The sequence below is a fragment of the Doryrhamphus excisus genome, chromosome 1 (genome assembly GCF_030265055.1).
Source record: "Doryrhamphus excisus isolate RoL2022-K1 chromosome 1, RoL_Dexc_1.0, whole genome shotgun sequence".
Taxonomy (NCBI): domain Eukaryota; kingdom Metazoa; phylum Chordata; class Actinopteri; order Syngnathiformes; family Syngnathidae; genus Doryrhamphus; species Doryrhamphus excisus.
Window position 1 is genome coordinate 36,937,272 of NC_080466.1, and position 22,759 is coordinate 36,960,030.

Consider the following 22,759-nt stretch of genomic DNA (forward strand, 5'->3'; position numbering starts at 1 on the left):
GAGGGCTGCATCTGGGTCACAAGACAGCAGAGTCAACAGGCATGTTCACATCAGCAACATAGGAGGAGGTGGACTGCAATGAAAGAATTATACATACAGTACTTGTTGGGAATCTTGCTATATATATATATAGTCTTCTGGTGTTGATGGGGCTCCTTAAACATGCACCTAAATATAGCAACGAGGTCAGTGGCAACAAGGATGGAGTTAGTCAGAAGTGCAAAGTATTTAATAACTGATAAAGTAGTTGAGAAAAATCCTGTTCGATTCCAGTACAGCATGAAGATGAACGATTCACGCCAGTCTCGGCTACTGAAAATCATGTACAAAAAGCCTAAACTGGCATTATCAGTAGAAAATGGCACTATGTACTATATCAAAAACGCACTTTCAAACTATGTAACAAAAGAAGCCAAGAACAAAATTAAGCAGGCAGGCAACACAACACCGAGACAATGCAAGTAGCGTTAAGAAAATACCAAGTGTATTGGGTGCAGGAAGCATCTCGACAAGGTGACACAATCCTTGACAAAGTGGTGGAATGTCGACATAAAGTTTGTATGTACGGTAAATCCACTTGTTTTGACTCCATGACTGACAATGTTGAACTAAGAGCAGTCGATATCACAGCTACAATACTACGATATACTGCGTTCGGTTCCCAAAGTGGAGTACATCAATTGGCATTGTACGGAAATAAAAATAAAAAAAAACTATTAACACTCATAATTACGAGTGTGTCTGAATGCCTCTCCCGGCACAAGGAGATGGGAACTTCATGTGCTTCTTGTCAACAAATGAGGAAGTTGTTGAATTATTTTTTGCATTAAGAGTTTTTCATCTTAAAGATTTCATTTTATTGGTGTTCCAATTGATCCCTGCCTGTCACTGTGAGTGAAGATTCACCCCAAAATGAGCAAAATGGGCGGTGGTTCTTTTAGAGTTGGGACACCATGGGAAGATTCCATTCAGATAGTGGACACTACATACTCAACAAGCAGGATCGAAACTGCTATTACTTCTTTTTTTAAGCATGGTGCATTCAGGTGCATCACATAACTCCACGGCAGGAGTTGCCGCTGCATTCAAAGACACTTGAATCACAGCAAACGCACCCACATATGCCTGTAACATTTTATTGGTGTTCCAATTGATCCCTGCCTGTCACTGTGAGTGGAGATTCACCCCAAAATGAGCAAAATGGGCGGTGGTTCTTTTAGAGTTGGGACACCATGGGAAGATTCCGTTCAGATAGCGGACACTACATACTCAACAAGCAGGATCGAAACTAGCACACTGCTATTACTTCTGGGCTATCTTTTTTTAAGCATGGTGCATTCAGGTGCATCACATAACTCCACGGCAGGAGTTGCCGATGCATTCAAGGACACTTGAATCACAGAAAACGCACCCACACATGCCTGTAATAACTATGAAAATGAATTAAGCCATGAATTATGTTCAATATTCCAAGTTAATTAATGAATTTCAGTGAATTCGGTTCGTTTTGAAGTGTGCAGGAGTAGGGGGTACATAGCTTTGGGTGAAATGCCAGAAGGGGTACGTGATTGTAAAACATTTAAGAACCACGATGCAAGTCTGTAAATCCTGACTCTGAATTTATGCGTTTCCTCATGTATTTATTTATTGTGCTTCAACAGTAAGACACACTTCCTGTGTCTCATACAAACAACTTACATAATAAATAATGACTGGAATATGGTTGAAGTGATTCAAATTGTTTTCCAGCATCTTAAAAGTGCTTCAATAACATCATAGTAATTATTAATGGTGCTGAGAATGTATGGATTCTACACACAAAATATATACCAAAAGTACAACTACTGCAGTCACTTTGACTGAGACTATAAATAATATATGCAAAATATTAATTGACAGATTCAGTCAAATGTCTTGAGATAATACCAAAGCCAAAGGCTGGCTTAAACACTGACCAGGAAGTAGAATCTCTCTAGCAAAAGGGAGAGTATGGCACGGTCTATGATCTGGAATGCTTCCATGGCGGAGCTACACGTTCCTGGGAATGTTGTAGGACATGGTGAGTGGTGGCGCACTGGGTACCGTGACTGCGGCGGTGGAGCTGATTTCGTTGGGGTACGGCTGCAGGCCCATCTGCTTGTTGTGGTGCAGCTTGTGGACCACGATTCGGCAGAAGTCGTCGTTGTGCCGGTGACAGTTGTCCAGGAGCTGGCGGACCTTAGCGGCACGGGTCGGCTGGTTGACCACCAGTTCGTAATCCTCAGGCATCAGCATGGAGCGAGCCAGCAGGGCGTCCAAGCTCTGATTGAGGCAGGCCTCCGTCATCTGGGCGACGATCTCTTCGCGCCGTGTTGCGATCCACTGACCGACGGTGCCCTGCGAGGGCGACGAGCACCGCAATGGAGGAGAATCATCTGGAAGGGAGAAGAAGGGGAGAAGGTTGATCGGAAAATGTGCAAACACAAGCAAACATTTGATAGCAGCAGCATTTCATGCACCTTGTTGATGATTCTTTGCACAGTTTGCACTAAGTGTGAGGGCTTGCAGCTGCGTCTCACCCTCTGATGGAGGCAGGTCGGGTTTCAGAGATGTGTTCAAATAACTCATGGGCCTGGCGGTCTGGAAGCCATTTAGATTGTTGACAACACAGGGGTCCTTCAGCGACTCGGGGGGCTCCAGTGTATGAAAAATGGCAGATGCCAGGGGACCCTCTGCAGTGGGAACAAATGCATGAATTAAATGTGCAAAAGCAGAGCTCGATAATTGAGTGTGATGTTACCTTCAGGTGGTTCCGTGTTGCTGCTGGTGAGGGTGCCTGGCAGCGATACGTCCGTTTCCTGGGAGGAACAAGAGCCTGAGGTGGAGCTCTCCTACGATAGAACAGTGATGGTTGAGTTTGCATTTATAGGAACATACATTGAATGTCTGGTTGTCGTCTTTTTGCCATGGGGGTGGCTGTTATTACAATGTGATACACTCTAGTCCAGGGGTGCTCAAAGTAAGTCCCGGGGGCTTTTTTTTTCCTTTTATTGCCGTGTGTCACATTCTAAAATTGTAATTGCAGGAGTAATTTTACAAGAATAAAGTCAAAAAGTTGTAATCTCATAAGAATATTGTGGTAACATTATGAATAAATAATGTCATTTTAGTAGCATAAAGTTGAAATATTAAAGAAAAAAGACCTTATTTCTTGAGAAGAAATTTAAAAAAAAAACAATGAATGAAAGTTGCGGTTGAGTCAAAGTGTTATCGGAATAAAGTCCAAATTGCAAGAAAAAAGTTGAAATAGTAAATATAAAAAATAAATTAAAAAAAAGAAAATAAAACAGCAGAAATGTAAAAAAAACAGCTGTAATTTTACGAGAAAAAAGTCAAAATATTTAGAAAAAAAAATTGTATTCCTACAAGAAAAAAGTCACAATTTTACCAGGTAAAAACTTGTAGTATTATGAGAAAAATAATGCAATTTTAGTAGCAGCGTTCCAATCTTCTTCTTCTTTCTCTTTGGTCACAGCAAATCAATCTCCTCCATCCAAACCTGTCTCCTTCATCTGTCTCTCTCACACCAACTACCCTCATGTCCTCCTTCACTACATCCATAAACTTCCTCTTTGGTCCTCTTCTACGCCTCCAACCTGGCAGCATCCTTCTACCAATATATTCACTATCTGGACATGTCCCAACCATCTCAGTCTGGCCTACAGGACTTTATCTCCAAGGCCTCTAACATGTAATGTCCATCTGATGTACTCCTTCCTGATCCTATCCATCCTGGTCACTCCCAATGAGAACCTCAGCATCCTCATCTCTGCTTCCTGCCTTTTCCTCAGTGGCACTGTCTCTAAACCAAACAACATTGCAGTAGCAGAGTTCCAAAAATAAAGAAAAAAATATAAAAATATTAAAAAGTTGTAAAATTAGATACAAACAAAACATAATAACCTGGCAGTTTATGTAACATTAGTTTGGGGGTGAAAATATGGGAATAAGTCATCTTAAACCACTGTATGGTTTTGTACTTATTGTTAACGTATGCTATACACAGGAGGAGCCACACTGACCGGCCATGGGTGGGCCACGTCCTTAAGCGCTGCCAAAGTTACGTCCTCAGACGTCTTTTCGCTCAGCAACTGTGCTGAGCAACAGTTGGATCTTTGAGCCAGCTGTTGATGAAACGGAAGAGGAGAATACGTCACAATAATCAAACACTTAATGTCTTTAATAAATATGTTATCAAATAATGGTAATACGTATGGTAATGGTTTTATTTAATTTGAACATGCATCAGATTACAATTGAGTGCATCCCATAATCAGTTCCCAGTTCCACATGTCCAAAAGGAGTAGGAAGAAGCAAAGTTTATTAAATCCTACCCCTCCATCTGATACTTTTACAATCAGTAACTGTTACATTTGTTCACTTCCTGCTTTCCTAATATAGTTTAATTTTTATTTTTTTTATTTTTTTTGTCCCGTACCAAAGTACGAGGTAATATGACCATAGTTTGATTCCACATACTGAAATACTATGGCTTTTTAACGTAGTCCTAGCATATAAGTGTTTCAAATGTAGTTCTTCCCTGAGATCATATTTCTCCTCTCTTGTAGAGAAGTATTGGATGACATTTTTAGGTAATTGGTTAAATAATAATTGTTACAAGACATTTAAAATGCCCTAGATCGCAAAGTTCAACATGTTTTTCCAGATTTAAAATGCAAGTGCCAACTAATGTGGGTATTTGTTTGCCATGCATAGAAGGAAATACAACTTCCTCCTCCCGAATCGAAACTGTTCCATGCCCTTTCGCACATGCTGTGCATATATACTACGTACATAGGCCAAAAAGAGGAAGGGCATGTTCAGGGGAAATTATGAAGTCATGACCTGTCATCCAATTTCACTCCCAGATGACAAATACGTCACATTTTCCTGTCTCTCACCTTCCGAGGGACTTTCTCAATGATCGGATGACACAAGTCATCTTGATGGCAATATCATGTGTTTCATATCATTTAACACAGTATGACAAATTTAATTCCCCCAAAATGTCACAACGTTCACGGTTGTTTAATCACAAAATATATATTAAAAAGAAAAGAAAAGCCCCAGACTGACCTTTGACCTTTTGATCTCGAGCACTGCCTCCAGAAAATCGATTTCGTTGAACTTCCTCACCATGGGCTCCAGCTCCATCAGACACTCTGAAATAGCAGTATAATATAGCAGTATAATATAGCAGTATATATAATAGTAGTATATGTCATGTCATTATTGCACATCAAATTCAACAATGTGCTCTTATGTACAGTATATCTTTTCAATAGGCTTCATTGTACAGTGTTAATCCGGGGGTGCCCAAACTTTTTCATACCGACTGTTTGGGTCAGAAACAGGAAGACCATGGAAATCCATGGAAGTCCATGGAAGTCCATGGAAACACTGCACAAAGAGGCGCAGATTCTGGAATAGTCTACAACTCAATCCAAAAAGCTGAAAATTTGCATAAAAGGTCTCCTTTAATATGAGTTTTTTTTTCTCCTTCCATTAGTTCCACACAGCAGACATGTGTGTTTAGGTTTTGACCTAAACACACGCCTGCGCATTTATAGTGTTATCGGCTGCAGTAGTACTAGTAGTATTCAGTTCTGAGAGCGTTATCCAATATCAAGAGAGTCTTTTGTGTGTACGTGCATACGCTTACTAAGAAAAGAAGGTCGTTCATCGGGGTTAGTGGCCCAGCCGCAGGTCATTAAGCCAACAAGGGTATCTCTGCCGGGGATTTGATCGGACAGACTAGCCAGGCTTGTGTCAGGACGCATCCCACGGAGAACGTTGAACATGATCTTCATGGGGTTGGTCACTTCTGCACACACACAAACACACACAGGTTAGTCGAGACAAAATTCACACAAAACAAATGGTCTAGATCAGGGGTCTCAAACACGCGGCTCGCGGGCCAAATGCGGCCCGCAGGACACTAGTTTGAGGCCCTCGCCTTGATATGAAAGTTTAATGTTAGTACGGCCCGCGCAAGTTTGCTATGGATGCTGTATGGTATCATGTACCCAGAAAAAAATATTACGTTTGATTAATGTTCATGTTAAAGGTTAAATAACTCTTAATAGTTAACCTCCCTATCCGTGTGGAAGTGGTAAGTTTTTGGCTATTTAGGTTTAAAGGAAATAACTTACCGTTTAGGTCGCTAGCTCTCTAGTGTGCGAGTTAGCATGTGTCTCAAGACCCTGCAGTTGCGCAATATGTTGTAAATAAAAAAAGTATAAATGTGACTAAAGTCGTGTTTTGTCATGTCTACAGGGCTCTAATAATGCTTTGTTCATTTTAATCTGAAAAAAATAATTTGTCTACCCACCAACTATATGTGGTTTCTTGAGTTTTTATTATTTGCCGTTTTATTATTATTATTATTATTATTATTATATGTATTTATTACTGATTGATTAATTTTCTTTATTCTTGATTTGTTTATTTATGTTTCATCTTATTTTGTGTAGAAAAATAAAAATTAAGATATTTGAGAACAGTGGAATGTTTTATCAGAGCTTTTCTTGTAGAAAATCGAAACCAAAGCAAAGTTTATTCATTTTTCTGTTTTTAATAAATGCGTTTTTTTTGTTTTTTTTTTAAACCTGATGCGGCCCAGTCTCGCCCAGACCCTAGCTCCAGTAGCCCCCAAGTAAATTGAGTTTGAGACCCCTGATCTAGATGAAACCATGAAGAATTGCAGTAGAAGGTACCTTCATATGGAATTTGTCTGGAAAGGACCTCCCACATAATGATGGCATAACTATAAAAGAAAGAGGTAAACGGTCAGACAACAAATAAAGTGAAGTGACAACCACATTTTCTAAAGAAGTTCCCTTTCTGAGAGAAATGTACAGTTAGCACTTTTACTTCATTTATCATCAATGTTTGGATCATGTAAACAAAACCAGTCTAATGTGTATTTAAAGATCTTGTGGTAAAAAATACCACCGATGTCATATTTTCAAACATCCCTTAGTACGAGGCTCGGTGTCTCACCTATACATATCATGCTTCACGTCAGCCCGGTGGCTTTTGGAATGCTCGTACTCCTCAGGCGGCATGTAGATCACCGTGCCACCAATTTCTGATGGTTTAGAGCCAGACCCTTTACTGACAGACAGCTGGCGCCACTTGGAAAGGCCAAAATCGGCAATCTAGGCAGAAGATCAGAAATAGGGTTAGAGAATAGAACTGGTCTGGCCTGGTAACTTGAACAAGTGGATCTCGATGGCACATTACTGTCTTTGTCAATCATCGCACCATCACACAAGGTCAAAAGTCAGGTTATGTGTTCATTTAGCCTTTTATTCATCATTTATATGCATTTGTAATTCATTCAAAACTATGGAAAATCTCAACTACAATCTAAAATTCGTACAATTCCCCTGTTAAAAAATGCCAATTAAAGAGCACACCACCTCCACTATAAAGTGTATATTGCATAAAATGATATTTTGTATTAAATGTCACATATAAACACTGACTCTCCACTCACCTTAACATGAAATTCACTGTCCAAAAGAATATTTTGTGTCTTCAGGTCATGGTGTAAAAGGGGCGGGTTCATGTTGTGAAGGAAGTTGACTCCCAAGGCGATCTCATACAGGATCCTCAGCCTCAAAGGCCAGCCGAGCACAGGGTACACTTCCTTCTGCAGGCACATGTGACACACTTATTATAGCATGTGGGCAATCACCTTGTATTATATCTATATTTGTCTACTTTTCCTGGTTTGGCTTCAAGTTTCACTAGAAAGTTCAAGAAATCCCCCAATAGTACGCTTTTCCTTCCACAAAGAATTTCTGCATTGTGTTAGGTGAGGCATTCAAGGACAGCAGAGCGAGATAGAGATCTTACAGTGAAGTATTTAACTGAAAGTATGTTTGTGGTCAACAGAAGTGACACATTGTCACGTCATAAGGTGACTTGCAATTTAAGAAAACAGTACATTCTTTCCAGTAAACTCTTCTATTTGACGTCAAATATGACACTTGATTATGTAATACACAAGTTCATTCATTCATTTTATACCCCTTGTCCTAACGAGGGTCACGGGCGTGCTGGAGCCTATCCCAGCTGTCTTCAGGCGAGAGGCGGGGTCCACCCTGGACTGGTGGCCAGCCAATCACAGGGCACATAAAGACAAACAACCATTCACACTCACATTCATACCTATGGACAATTTGGAGTGGCCAATTAACCTAGCATGTTTTTGGAATGTGGGAGGAAACCGGAGTACCCGGAGAAAACCCACGCATGCACGGGGAGAACATGCAAACTCCACATAGAGATGGCCGAGGATGGAATTGAACCAGGGTCTCCTAGCCGTGTGGCCTCCTCGCTAACCACTCATGCAGCCAATACACAAGTTACTATATTAAATATATACAATATATCTCTCTTGAAAGTAAGAAAGTTGAATAATACATTTGAATGTGTAAGTGCGGCTCCAACTCGCAATTCTTTTCTTGTTGGTCAATAATTGTGCTATAAATTATTGGCGATAATTTTGAGCTTTTTTTTTAGACCGTTTAATCAATGCATTGTTCCTGTGTGAGTCACAGAAACGGACTTCTAACAGCCACGGATCGTAGGAGGTGACCAATTCCCACACACAATCTGTGAATAAAAACAGACATGACACTACCAACATATAAGCGTGTACTTTACATTTACAGAAACTGTACAGCAAACCATGCTGGGAAACACTACACTATAGACCAGGGGCCCGCCGGCCAAATGCGGCCCGCAGGACACGTTTGAGGCCCCCGCCTTGATATGAAAGTTTAATGTTAGTGCGGCCCGCGCAAGTTTGATATGGATGCTGTATGGTATCATGTACCCAGAAAAAATTATTACGTTTGATTAATGTTCATGTTAAAGGTTAAATAACTGTTAATAGTTATTGTGGAATGTTTTATCAGAGCTTTTATTGTAGAAAATCGGAACCAAAGCACTGAAAAAGGTTGTATATTTTTCTGTTTTTAATAAATGCGTTTTTTTGTTTTTTTTTGGAAAACCTGATGCGGCCCAGCCTTGCCCAGACCCTAGCTCCAGTGGCCCCCAGGTAAATTGAGTTTGAGACCCCTGCTATACGTAGACTGTCTCTGTTGAAAAAAATGTTTTTCCCTTAATTTGACTGTACAACCAATGCGTCCACACAGTAAAGTAGAGTTATTGCGGTCCAAAGCCAAAGCTGATGTGTGTGAATATCGTCAAAAACAGTAATGAATTGTCTACAGGGATGGCATGGTGCTGATGATGAAAAATGGCTACCTCGTGCAGCAGTTGGTCCAGGGAGCCGTTGCTCATGAATTCTGTCACGATACAAAAGAACTCCGGCTCGTTGCAGATGCCAAAGATTTGGATGATGTAGTTGAACCGGGCTTTGTGGAGAACCTCTGCCTCCTTCAGCAGACACTTCCTCTCTCTGAAATAGAGCCAAAAAAGATCAGTTAATTGTATCAACAGTTGTTGTTAGGTTAGGGTTGTCAGTAAAAGGACATTGTTGTCTATGGTGGTTGACTGTGTGGGTTCAGACCCCATTTGCACGCTCCCCTGAGCAGGATGCATCATTGAAAATTGAAGAATGGGTGCAAACACTGTTATAGGACTGTGGTTATATTTATATTATCCTTGCCAAAACATTAATATAATAATTTGGGGAATTTCACGTCCAATTATTGTTGACTAAGGGCTAAAATCAGTATGTCTTTGTACGCTAAATCCATTAAACTGCCATCAACTTATTAGCAACTGCAAACAATCATTATCACCTTGTACTTTGGTATGTGACAAAAAATAAATAAAACAAAAACAAAACAAAAATAATTATTCATTCATTCATTTTCTACTGCTTTTTCCTCATGTGGGTCATGGGGGTGCTGGAGCCTATCCCAGCTGTTTTCGGGCGAGAGGCGGGGTACACCCTGGACTGGTCGCCAGCCAATCACAGGGCACACAAAAATAATTACTAAATACTAAATAACAAAATAATTACTAAATTTAAAAAAATTAAAAAACACAGTAAATTATATTCGAAAGGCAGGAAGTGAACAAATGTAACAGTTACTGATAATAAAAGTACCAGATGGAGGGGTAGGATTTAATAAACTTTGCTTCTTCCTACTCCTTTTGGACATGTGGAACTGGGAACTGATTATGTGATGCATTCAATTGTAATCTGATGCATGTTCAAATGAAATTAAACCATTATTCGGTGCGAAAATATTGTACCTTTCACCAAAGGGAGAGTCCAACTTCAGACACTTGATGGCCACGGTGGTCCTCCAATCGGAGTGTTGAGCTTTGAAAACGGTACCGAATCCCCCCCTACTCAGATAGTACAAGTCAGTCAGCTTCTGGTAAGGTATCACCGACAAGGTGCTCGTCAGACAGCCAACGTTCACGCAGCCTGTAGCCGCATGTGGCTCCATTGCCGTCCGTCTGACTTTTGCCCAATCTGTTCCGTTTGACTCGCCAGTAAAAAAAAAAAAGCAGAAGTGTTCTTTTCAAACAGCACAAGGAGGAGGAGGCGGAGCAGAAGCAGCCAGTTTCACACGCGTGGCATCGTCATGTCGCTTAATGCTAGCAAGCCAAGCTAACAACTACGGGGGAGAGGGTAGTAGGGAGTAAGCAATAGTTATCCTTGAAACACGGAACAGTCACAGTGTAATTCTTTGTCTTTTTTTATGCCATAAAATAAACTCGACCGCTGCTCAACAACCTGACAATTTAGTTTAGGCCGACATGACAACAGGGATGCGGAACACAGCTGACGGTTGAGGCAGGCTGGTTTGTTATTGCTCGTGACGTCACGCTCCAGGTTGGGTTAAGATGCCTTCCATGTCGTCGGATTCAGAACATTCAGTCGGGCTGCTGACTACCGTATGTGCGTAATTTTGGGGTGTCTCTGTCATTTAAGGACCATGAAAGAAAAGCTTCACAATATTTCATTTTCTCAGTTGCATTTTAAAATTTTAAAGATTATTTTTTTCCACGTGAAATTTATCAACGGCTTGTGAAACTGTAATTTCCCAACCGTGGGGATTTCCATTAAGCCCACATTGTTACTGATGTCACTTGTATGAGAGTGAAAATGAAAATAGAAACTGCAGTTCACGCAGCACCTCCATATGAATCTTGTGTTTTCTGGAAATTCTAACCGATTCATTTATTATAAAATTTATCCAAAATGCTTTAATTTGACAAGGAGTAACGGACAGGACACACTCCCTGTGAAGTACACAGTGTTGACAAATCATTTACCATTTTACTGCTGCTTATATATAGTATATTCCACACAACCTGCCTTGTGGTTCTTGGTGATCCAAGTAGGAATCATTTGTGTGATCGGTTGTCTGGCTTTGTGAACTCCCATCAAGACTCCCACAGATGATCGTCAGCGTTGAGTCAGGTTTTTTCCCCGTACATTTTGACATCTCATCTCTTCAGAGGGCTTCCTGGGTGACAAGAGATGGACCCTGTGGGGATCCAATGAGCGATGACGCCAAGAGTAGAGGAGATGTGAGGGTTGGTTTGTCGCCACCTTTGGAAGGTGAAGGGATCCTTGGAGATAGGTGGCCGGAGACATCTTTCACCTTGACACTGCAGGGCCATGAGACCCTGGAAGAGAGGGCAAAGTTCACGGTAATATAATTAATATGCAGGCCTACTTGACAAAACATTATGAATAATGACACATAGTGCTTACATAGTGACATAAATGCTTACATAACTCGCTCTCAAAAGTGCATACAGTATAACAATTTAGTGCGCCCTTTGTGCCGTAGGTTTACAAGATTCTGGTCAATGGAAGTCAAGGGACCAGCTGGATGATCTTTCGAAGATACACAGACTTCTGCCGGCTCCAAAATAAGGTGATGACTTGTCACACACGGTAAAAGAACCTTATTAGATTGAGTAAACAATCAAAAATCTTGAAAAATGTCAGTCAAATTGCTCGAGCAAAACAATAAATGCACACAATAATACAATCATGATCATTTCCGTAAGTCAATTAATCTTAAGCTTGCTGTTGGAGTAATCGGCGAGGCCATAGACAAACCAAATTTATGTGAAGGAAACACCAACAGTTGCCAAAGATGATATGTGTGAATATCTTGTTTTGGCTAAAACACAAAGATAATACGTCTGCTTTCATGGATGACTAAGAAAATTAAAAAATATTCACTTTTGAGAGGCTGAAATTAGAGGACATTTACATATTTCATTCAGTCATTCATTTTCTACCGCTTTTTCCTCACGAGGGTCGCGGGGGTGCTGGAGCCTATCCCAGCTGTCTTCGGGCGAGAGGCGGGGTACACCCTGGACTGGTCGCCAGCCAATCACAGGGCACATATAGACAAACAACCATTCACACTCACATTCATACCTATGGACAATTTGGAGTCGCCAATTAACCTAGCATGTTTTTGGAATGTGGGAGGAAACCGGAGTACCCGGAGAAAAACCCACGCATGCACGGGGAGAACATGCAAACTCCACACAGAGATGGCCGAGGGTGGGAATTGAACCCTGGTCTCCTAGCTGTGAGGTCTGCGCACTAACCACCAGACCGCCGTGCCGCCTTTTACATATTTCAATTAAATATAAAAGATTAATCCATTACTAAAATAGTTGTTGTTGGGTAATCAATTAATCATCGATTGTAATCTTATGAGAAACAAAACAATGAATAAAGTTGTCATTTTTTGAAAATTACAAGAATAAAGTCCAAATATTATGGAATATTATGACATAAAGAAAATTTACACGGCTGAAGTTGGGATGAAGAAGAAAAACAATTCAAAACAACAGCAGAAATGAAAAAAACAGCTGTAATATTAGTCAAAATATGAAAAGCAAAAGTGGAAAAAAGTTGAAATTGTAATAATTTCATAGAGTTGACATTTTTTTATATGTCGGAATACTATGATAAACAAATAAAACAAAGTTGTAATTAAAAAATGAGGTTACAGAAAAAGTTATAATATGGGAATAAGGTTAAAATATTATAGTAAAAACATAATTTTATCCACTCTTTCCTCCCTGATCCCTTTCAATAACTACTTTGTTGCAGCTTAAGGATTTGTTCCCTCGCGTTCACTTAGTTCTGCCTCCAAAGCGTTGGTTCAAAGACAACTATGACGAGGAGTTTCTGGCTGAGAGGCAAACCGCTCTTCAAGAGTTTCTACACAACATGACGCACCACAAAAATCTCATCAGCAGGTACTGTGGTGAAAGAACAGACTGGCATTGATCCATTGTAGTTGAACGGTTCCCTTGTGTGTTCCCAGTGACGTTGTCAAGCAGTTTCTGTGTATGAGCGACCCGCCGGGCCCATTTGACAGTGTGGAAGAAAGCAGGGTTAGTTTTATTTGTATAATCCCTTTCAATATATACAGTAACATTGTTTTTATTCAGGTCCACATTGTGATTTATGTTACTGGTCGTATCTGTGAAATCATCTATCCATCCATCCATTTTCCTCCGCTTATCCGGGTCCGGGTCGCGGGGGCAGCAGTCTTAGAAGGGAAGCCCAGACTTCCCGGTCCCCGGCCACCTCCTCCAGCTCCACCGGGAGGACACCAAGGCGTTCCCAGGCCAGCTGTGAGACATAGTCCCTCCAGCGTGTCCTAGGTCTGCCCCGGGGCCTTTTCCCGGCTGGGCATGCCCGGAACACCTCCCCAGGGAGGCGTCCGGGAGGCATCCGGACTAGATGCCCGAGCCACCTCAACTGACTCCTCTCGATGTGAAGGAGAAGCGGCTCTACTCTGAGCCCCTCCCGGATGGCTGAGCTCCTCACCCTATCTCTTAGGGTGAGTCCAGCTACCCTACGGAGGAAACTCATTTCAGCCGCCTGTATCCGCGATCTCATTCTTTCGGTCATGACCCAAAGCTCATGACCATAGGTGAGGGTGGGAACAAAGATCGACCGGAAAATTGAGAGCTTTGCCCTCCGGCTCAGCTCTCTTTTCACCACGACGGTCCGGTACAGCGACCGCATTACTGCCGAGGCTGCACCGATCCGTCTGTCGACCTCACGCTCCCACTTTCCCTCACTCGTGAACAAGACCCCGAGATACTTAAACTCCTCCACCTGGGGAAGGACCTCATTCCCAACCCGGAGAGAGCACTCCACCCTTTCCCGACTGAGAACCATGGCCTCTGATTTGGAGGTACTGAGTCTCATCCCAGCCGCTTCACACTCAGATGCAAACCGTCCCAGTAAACGCTGAAGGTCGCAGCCCGAAGAAGCCATAAGAACCACATCATCTGCAAATAGCAGAGATGAGATTCTAAGGCCCCCGAACTGGACTCCCTCAACACCTTGGCTGCGCCTAGAAATTCTGTCCATGAAAATTGTGAACAGAATCGGTGACAAAGGGCAGCCTTGGCGGAGACCAACGTTTACCGGAAACAGGCTCGACTTACTACTGGCAATGCGAACCAGACTCCTGCCCCGTTTGTACAAGGACCGGATAGCACGTAGTAGCGCGCCACCAATCCCGTACTCCCGGAGCACCCCCCAAAGGACGCTACGAGGGACACGGTCGAATGCCTTTTCCAGGTCTACAAAGCACATGTAGACTGGTTGGGCAAACTCCCATGCACCCTCAAGCACCCTCGTGAGGGTGTAGAGCTGGTCCAGTGTTCCACGACCAGGACGAAAACCGCATTGGACCTCTTGTATCAGAGGTTCGGCCAACGGTCGTACCCTTCTCTCCAGCACCCTGGAATAGACTTTCCCAGGGAGGCTGAGGAGTGTGATCCCCCTGTAGTTGGAACACACCCTCTGGTCACCCTTCTTGAAAAGGGGGACCACCACCCCGGTCTGCCAATCCAAAGGTACTGTTCCCCGACTTCCATGCAATGTTGAAGAGACGTGTCAGCCAAGACAGTCCCTCAACATCCAGAGCCTTGAGGAATTCTGGGCGGAACTCGTCCACCCCCGGAGCTTTGCCACTGAGGAGCGTCTTAACGACCCCAGATACCTCAGCCACAGTGATGGTACTGTCCACGTATGTGTCCTCAGACTCTGCTTCCTCTATGGAAGGTATGTCAGTGGGATTGAGAAGGGCCTCAAAGTATTCCTTCCACCGTCCGACTACATCCCCAGTCGAGGTCAGCAGGCCCCCGTCTCCACTGTAAACAGTGTGGACTGGGCACTGCTTCCCTTTTCTGAGGCGCCGGATGGTTTGCCAGAACCTCTTCGAGGCCGACCGAAAGTCGTGCTCCATGGCCTCACCGAATTCCTCCCACACCCGAGTTTTTGCCTCGACCACCGCCGAAGCCGCAAACCGTTTGGCCTGACGGTACCTGTCAGCTGCTTCCGGAGTCCCACAAGCCATCAAGGCTCGATAGGACTCCTTCTTCAGCTTGACGGCAGCCCTGACCTCTGGTGTCCACCATCGGGTTCGGGGCCTGCCACCGCGACTGGCACCGACCGCCTTGCGGCCGCAGCTCCAGTCAGCTGCCTCAGCAATGGAGGCACGGAATATGGCCCATTCGGACTCAATATCCCGGTCCTCCCCCGGGATGCAGGTGAAGCTCTGCCGGAGGTGAGAGTTGAAGACTCGACGAACGGGAGACTCTGCCAGACGTTCCCAGCACACCCTCACTACTCGTTTGGGTCTACCAGGTCTGTCCAGCATTCTCCCCCGCCATCTAATCCAACTCATCACCAGGTGGTGATCAGTTGACAGCTCAGCCCCTCTCTTCACCCGTGTGTCCAGAACATGCGGACGCAGGTCTGATGATACGACTACAAAGTCGATCATAGACCTGCGGCCTAGGGTGTCCTGGTGCCAAGTGCACTTATGGACATCCCTATGTTCGAACATGGTGTTAGTTATGGACAAACTGTGGTTCGCACAGAAGTCCAATAACATCACACCGCACGGGTTCAGATCAGGGAGGCCGTTCCTCCCAATCACGCCCCTCCAGGTCACACTGTCATTGCCCACATGGGCGTTGAAGTCTCCCAGTAGAACGACGGAGTCACCAGCTGGGGTGCTCTCCAGCACCCCTCTGACGGACTCCAGGAAGGCCGGGTACTCCGAACTGCCATTTGGTGCGTACGCACAAATGACAGTCAGGACCCTTTCCCCAGCCCGAAGGCGTAGGGAAATGACCCTCTCGTTCACCGGGGCTGACTCCAACACAGAGGCACCAAGCCGGGGGGCTATTAATAAGCCCACACCAGCTCGCCGCCTCTCCCCTGCAGCAACTCCAGAGTAGAACAAGGTCCAGCCCCTCTCGAGGAGTTTGGTTCCGGAACCCAAACTGTGGGTCGAGGTGAGTCCGACTATGTCTAGTCGGAATGTCTCAACCTCTCGCACAAGTTCAGGTTCCTTCCCCACCAGCGAAGTGACATTCCATGTCCCAAGAACCAGATTTGGCCGCCGAAGACCAGGTCGCCTACGCACCCGCCCTTGACCGCCTCCCAACACATCACCACTAGTTACTTTCCCCACACAAATCATCTAAATGTGTCTAATTGTATTAGTACATGTTTATTAGCATTTTCTGCCCCAAATTGTTAGACTATAAGTCAATGAAGAAGAAAATGCAGAAGTAACTGATTCATTATTGACATGCATTAGTTCCAGGTTTTCATAAAAAGACTTGGAGACATGTGCATTAAACTATGAATTTTTTTCAACTTTGTCTGTATATGTTTAGGCTTTCTGTGAGACGCTTGAGGAGACCAACCACCGTCTACAAAGAGAACTCATGGAAAAACAAAGAGATGTTGACAATTTGACGCAGATTCTGAATGAAAGGGAGAACTACATCAACCGTCTGATGAGCAAAGTCAAATGTGTTTCCCTTCTGACAAAATCATAATCATATCCTCCTTTCATCCAGTCACTTTTTTGTGTTATAAAACAACTCGAGGCCCAGTAAGTCAGTATTTCCACTAGAATTATTGGTCCTTTGCCTTTTTCACACGTGAAAAACATCCGCTCACCTTCACTTGCCACTGATGTCCTCTAAAGGGCGCCACGGTTCAAGACAGCGAACAGACTTTCCTCTTAGTGTACGTCACTCTTAATCAAATATCAGTCATCACCACTAGTTACTTTCCCCACACAAAACACAAAACTTTATAAATGTAAGTACTTTTTTGACAAGCCTTCGTATATCCGGGTACAAAATGTCACCACGACCTCTCACGTGCATCACTCTTTCTATTGGAGGAACGAAGCAATCAGCTACGTGTTGCCACACGGACGAATATTACATTGCTCTGCCAGTCTTTACACTACGGACAGTCGTCAATTACTTAATATTTGCCGAAAATTATTAATAAATGTTAATGTAAAAAAACGTGATATTGGAAAATTTCTGAAAGCACACCTGACGATTTATCACGGCACACTATTGTGTGCACACTGGTGGGGAGGATGCAGGGAGCAGAGATGGGAAACTCAATTCTTTTTATTGACTCGACTTCTCATGAGTGACTCACTGAAGTGAATCGAGTACTTGATTCACTCAAGTAACAGACCGTATGCGTAGAAATCTATATGACTCGGGTTCTCAATTCACTTCGTCGGAGATTCACCCCCATCGCTCCAGCGGTAGTTCCCCTTCACTGTGTCCAGACTGATTGTACTAGGGACCGTCAATAAATTACTATGCCTAAAATTATGACGCCGCAAGAATTCCTCATTCAAAACAGTACTTATGGGAAGAGAAATTATTACATAAAAAAACACCCTTCAAGCTGCACATTGACGAGTGGTTAGTGCGCAAGCCACACGGCTTCGATTCCTGCCTCGGCCATCTCTGTGTGGAATTTGCATGTTCTCCCTGTGCATGCATGGGTTTTCTCCGGGTACTCCAGTTTCCTCCCACATTCCAAAAACATGCGAGGTTAATTGGCCACTCCAAATTGTCCATAGGTATGAATGTGAGTGTGAATGGTTGTTTGTCTATATGTGCCCTGTGATTGGCTGGCCACCAGTCCAGGGTGTACCCCGCCTCTCGCCCGAAGACAGCTGGGATAGGCTCCAACACCCCCTTGTGAGGATAAGCGGTAGAAAATGAATGAAGTATAAATTTTCCTTGTTGTGTGCGTCATTTTTGCTCTGATTTCACTTGATGTCTACGCTTGTTTGCCCCCCCCCATCTGATCAACCCAGGATGGCTGCGCCCGAATGTGACATCACATGCAACCCGGCAATTATTCCATGTGGCATGTTGTAAAGCTGCTTGTTAAGTTATGCAGTTATGGTCAGTAAAATTGTCTAGACAAATGTTTTGAGGAGCAGCTGGAGGGGACAAGTACAGTACATGTGTTGTTTTGACAGAGCAGCCACCTCAAGCTAATCAACATCTGGGTTTTAGTAGTTTGGCACGCCTCACATTTTTGGCCATCAGATTCCAGGGAACATTTTCTAAACATTTTCTTTCACTTCATTTCAGATGAATGAGCGAAACAAACATGGCACGTCATCTTTATGCAAAGGGACAATGATGTTACAGTTTACTATGAAAATATTCCATTTGTTAATATTGAATTCTATACATCGGTTAAATAAAAAAAAAAATGTCCTCAACCTAATTTTTGTTTTGTCTCTCATTATGTCTTTTTTTCTTTAATATATCAACTTTTTTCACATAATATTTTGACTTTATTCCCATAATATAACTTTTTTGCCAACCTAATGTTCCAACAATTACATGTTATTTTTTTAAACTTTCTTTTATGATTTTTTTAAAATAATATTTCAACTTTCGTCTCATAATTACAACTTTTACTCCCATAAAACTTATTTTAAATATTTTTTTAGAACATGATTTTCTAAAAAACAACTTTATTTGTTGTTTTGTTTGTGTCTCGTAATATTACTCATTTAAAAAAAATCATTAAAAAAACCTTTTAAAGTCTTTTAAAAGTATTTTTAAAGCCTTTTTAATCTTTAAAAAAAATATTTCACCCAATTCAATCCAACGCACAGCATCATCTCCCGACAGAAGAGCAGTTTCAGTGGCGGATTACTATCACTGCCCTCCTCCCCTGAACAACAGAACAGGTCATTCCCCATCATTACATATTGTTATTATTTATGATAGATTATTGCACAACAAATTTGACTTACAGACTTAACCTATTCAATGAAATGGGTCTTACAGTGGAGAGCCTCATAAGAAAAATATTAAAGCAGCTTTTACATACAGTAATAAAAAAAAAATAGGACATTTTCTGCAGACGTACATATGTTTTTGACAGGTGATGTACTGTTCTTTTGGACTGGTGTTCCTTCTTTTAAATCATTTATATTATCATTTATATGGTTTTGGCTGCCTTGGCCTTGGTTGTTACATTGTACATTGTGCTGTTGCATTATTCCGTACAGTATTCTGTACAAACAGGGGGTGTATGTTGTTAAAAGGCATATGATATTTTGTATCCATACATCATCAAAGCATTTCCAGATGCTCTAAACCAGTCCTGATGATCAACAGTACGGTAAGTTGCCAATAAAGATCGCAATCTCCATATAAAGCTCAAAGTTTAGAGGATAAATTGCCCCACTGGGAAGGTTTGGTGTCGGTTTCCTGCAAGCCTACTGAGCTTCATTCATTTGACTGTGCTTTTGTTTCTGTTTTACCAGCACTGGATCCAAAGTGATCCCAACTCTGATGTAGAACGTTGCGGTCAGCGCTCAATGAACTGCATTTGACACCTGCGTTATAATTAAAAGCATACCCTGCAAGTTAAGTCCAATTAATTCTCCAAGTAGATGTCAATGTGCATATTAAAAATATGTGCAAAAAAAAAAACAAAAAACACATGAATGCATTTCCAAGCTGTGTTGCGACATCTCACCATTTAAACAGTACAAAAACGCTCACAGAGAACACGACGGGATACTGGAAAATCAAAGATGCTTTGTCAGTGAGGGTGGCTATGCTGGATTGATTGTTCAGACTTCAAAGGTGAGAATCATTGTCTTGTTTTATTTTAGCTGGAGTTTAAATGGAAACGGTTGCTTGAATTCATTTCAAACCAAATCGGATGCATATGCGCCATTTGATTGCAATGATTCAAAGATGCTTTGCTGCTTCATTAAAAGACATCATGCAGAGATGCTCATGTGTGATTGTAAATACTTCCAACATAAGCGACCAATTTCCTTATTTTTTTTTTCTCCATAAACACAAGATGATGTTCACTGAACACTGAATATAAGTCAAGCGGAAAGAGGTATGTACTGTACATCGCTCGTTTACGGCAGTTAATTGGTTCCAGACCGGACGGCGACAAGTCAATTTTGGAGCAGTGGGATTCAATTATTCATTCATTCATTTTCGACCGCTTTTCCTCACGAGGGGCGCGGGGGTGCTGGAGCCTATCACAGCTGTCTTTGGGCGAGAGGCGGGGTACACCCTGGACTGGTCACCAGCCAATCACAGGGCACATATAGACAAACAACCATTCACACTCACATTCATACCTATGGACAATTTGGAGTCGCTAATTAACCTAGCATGTTTTTGGAATGTGGGAGGAAACCGGAGTATCCGTTGAAAATCCACGCATGCACGGGGAGAACATGCAAACTCCACACAGAGATGGCCGAGGGTGGAATTGAACCCTCGTCTCCTAGCTGTGAGGTCTGCACGGGATTCAGTTATTAAATGGAAATTTAATATAATATATAAATTTAATTGTTTTTTTGTCTATATGTGCCCTGTGATTGGCTGGCCACCAGTCCAGGGTGTACCCCGCCTCTCGCCTAAAGACAGCTGGGATAGGCTCCAGCAACCCCCGCGACCCTCGTGAGGAAAAGCGGTAGAAAATGAATGAATGAATATAAATTGAATATATTAAATGGAAGATTTTCATAGAAAAACTGTTTACTTGAACCATTAAGAGAGCCTTGTAGACATGAAATAACACCCCTATAGTCACCCTTACACTTCTATTATTTTTGATTTACAGCACAATGCTTACCTGTAATGCGCAGGCAGATTATTTATTCATTAATGATTCTTTTCCAATGCCATGGTAGAGCAAGGGAGCGATAATCGAGCCACGATATTAGCGTGTATTTTTTTTTAATTCAGTGATATTTATGCTCTGCTTTCCCGGAGAAGGAAAGGTTGCATGTGCTTTATCATGCAAATAACAGCTAAGATGACAAATGATGCTTCTTGTCATACTCATATTCATGAACGATTTGTATTAATATTCTTTTTCCAAAGGAGTTTCCCAGCATGCCTTGAGTGAGGTCAGAGGTTCCACTCTTTTATTCGCTGTAGTGTTTTTTTTTTCTAAGCTGCTAGTAGCAATTCCAAAGGTTTGCCTATGACCACTTCCTGTATGATAATGTTGGCAACAATATGCTTGCGAGCATGAATATTATGAATATAAGACATACGGGTCATCTTCATACAACAAAAAGAAAAACGAGTCAAAGCAACAACTTGAAGCGATGCACACACAACATTGAAGTGGTTTCAATGTTGGGCAATTTAGCAAACAACAAAGGAGGAATTATGAAAGCAATTTTAATAATAATGGTGATTAATGAAGATACTGTACATGGTATCCTTTTTTTCTGAGCCCGCTGGTTAGCTAAATCGCTAATTCAGGAAGAGGATAGTGGTTTTCGTCCTGTGCGTGGAACTGTGGATCAACTATAGGAGTTTGGGGTACTGGACCACCTAATTCAGGCGCTTTGCTTGAAAAAATGCTTTCAAAAATACATATTTTGAACATATTTGTCAAATTTAAGGCTTTTCCCTTAGAAAGTTTCACATTTTGCTCTTTTCCCCGTCTAACTCTTTGGTGGTGAGCCTTACCAGTGTGCCGGGACAAGTGCAGCACATCAGCCATGCAGTCCTGAGGGATGTAATAATAATAATAATAATAATAATAATAGTAATAATAATAATAATAATGGATTTGATAGCACTTTTCAAGGCATCAAAAGTCACACCCATTATTTATTCACAATGACAGTGACTGGGTGGAGGGAGCGAGGATCGAACCGCCAACCTCCTGAGCTACTCCCTTATTTTCAAATGCAAATGTTGATTTATGATTTATCGGTATGATTTAGTTTTTAGATTTTGTCTTAAAAAGTATTTTTCAATCAAAATGTTATGGATGTGATATATGATACTGCTCTTGTATTGGAATAACTAATATTATATAAAGTCCAAGGCTGTCAAAGGATTGCAATTTTATAAATCACATTAATCACAGTTTTAAATTGAATTAATTATGATTAATCACAATGTCACACTATGACTAAAATATGCCCGTTTTTTTTACTGTATTTCACTGAAATATATACATTTGTATGAAAAATGAACTGAAAATGTAAAGAGATGGCACACACGTCTCAAAATCTGTTGAGCTAACACTGCTTTTTTAAATAGAAGAATAATTGAGTCAGACTTTAACTGTTATTATGAGCAATGAGGGGCTGCGTTCAAGGACACCACGTAATTAAAGACAATACAATACAATTTTTGAGTGAATTTTATGAGCTTTCCGAAAATTAATTCATTCTATCCCAGCTGTCTTCGAACCAGAAGCGGGGTCCACCCTGGACTGGTGGCCAGCCAATCACAGGGCACATATAGACAAACAACCATTCACACTCACATTCATACCTATGGACAATTTGGAGTGGCTAATTAACCTAGCATGTTTTTGGAATGTGGGAGGAAACCGGAGTACCTGGAA

At 42.1% G+C, this 22,759-nt stretch overlaps 2 protein-coding genes across 7 annotated transcripts in view; one reads left to right on the plus strand and one right to left on the minus strand.

The window, feature by feature from the left end:
* The window catches only part of LOC131135685 (receptor-interacting serine/threonine-protein kinase 2-like), a 27,383-nt gene continuing 4,624 nt past the window's right edge, over positions 1–22,759 (minus strand). Inside the window, exons 1-13 of one of the 6 annotated variants that reach the window (XM_058081905.1) lie at positions 17,021–17,232; positions 11,594–11,670; positions 10,282–11,528; positions 9,322–9,475; positions 7,541–7,696; positions 7,042–7,199; positions 6,756–6,805; positions 5,702–5,863; positions 5,116–5,201; positions 4,062–4,163; positions 2,780–2,870; positions 2,499–2,711; positions 1–2,414 (exon numbers count right to left, since the gene is read on the minus strand). In XM_058081905.1, coding sequence (XP_057937888.1) covers positions 2,029–2,414; positions 2,499–2,711; positions 2,780–2,870; positions 4,062–4,163; positions 5,116–5,201; positions 5,702–5,863; positions 6,756–6,805; positions 7,042–7,199; positions 7,541–7,696; positions 9,322–9,475; positions 10,282–10,481 — 1,758 coding nt within the window. In that variant the 5' untranslated portion in view covers positions 10,482–11,528; positions 11,594–11,670; positions 17,021–17,232 and the 3' untranslated portion in view covers positions 1–2,028. Of the gene's footprint in view, positions 2,415–2,498; positions 2,712–2,779; positions 2,871–4,061; positions 4,164–5,115; positions 5,202–5,701; positions 5,864–6,755; positions 6,806–7,041; positions 7,200–7,540; positions 7,697–9,321; positions 9,476–10,281; positions 11,671–17,020; positions 17,233–22,759 lie in introns of those variants that run through there. The other 5 variants (XM_058081914.1, XM_058081924.1, XM_058081886.1 and 2 more) reach the window with 5 other exon arrangements.
* Positions 10,435–13,329, plus strand: LOC131135713 (sorting nexin-16-like). Its single transcript, XM_058081943.1, has 3 exons — positions 10,435–11,694; positions 11,838–11,924; positions 13,127–13,329. Exons 1-3 carry the CDS (start codon positions 11,440–11,442, stop codon positions 13,304–13,306), a joined length of 522 nt encoding a protein of 173 aa, XP_057937926.1. The 5' UTR covers positions 10,435–11,439; the 3' UTR covers positions 13,307–13,329.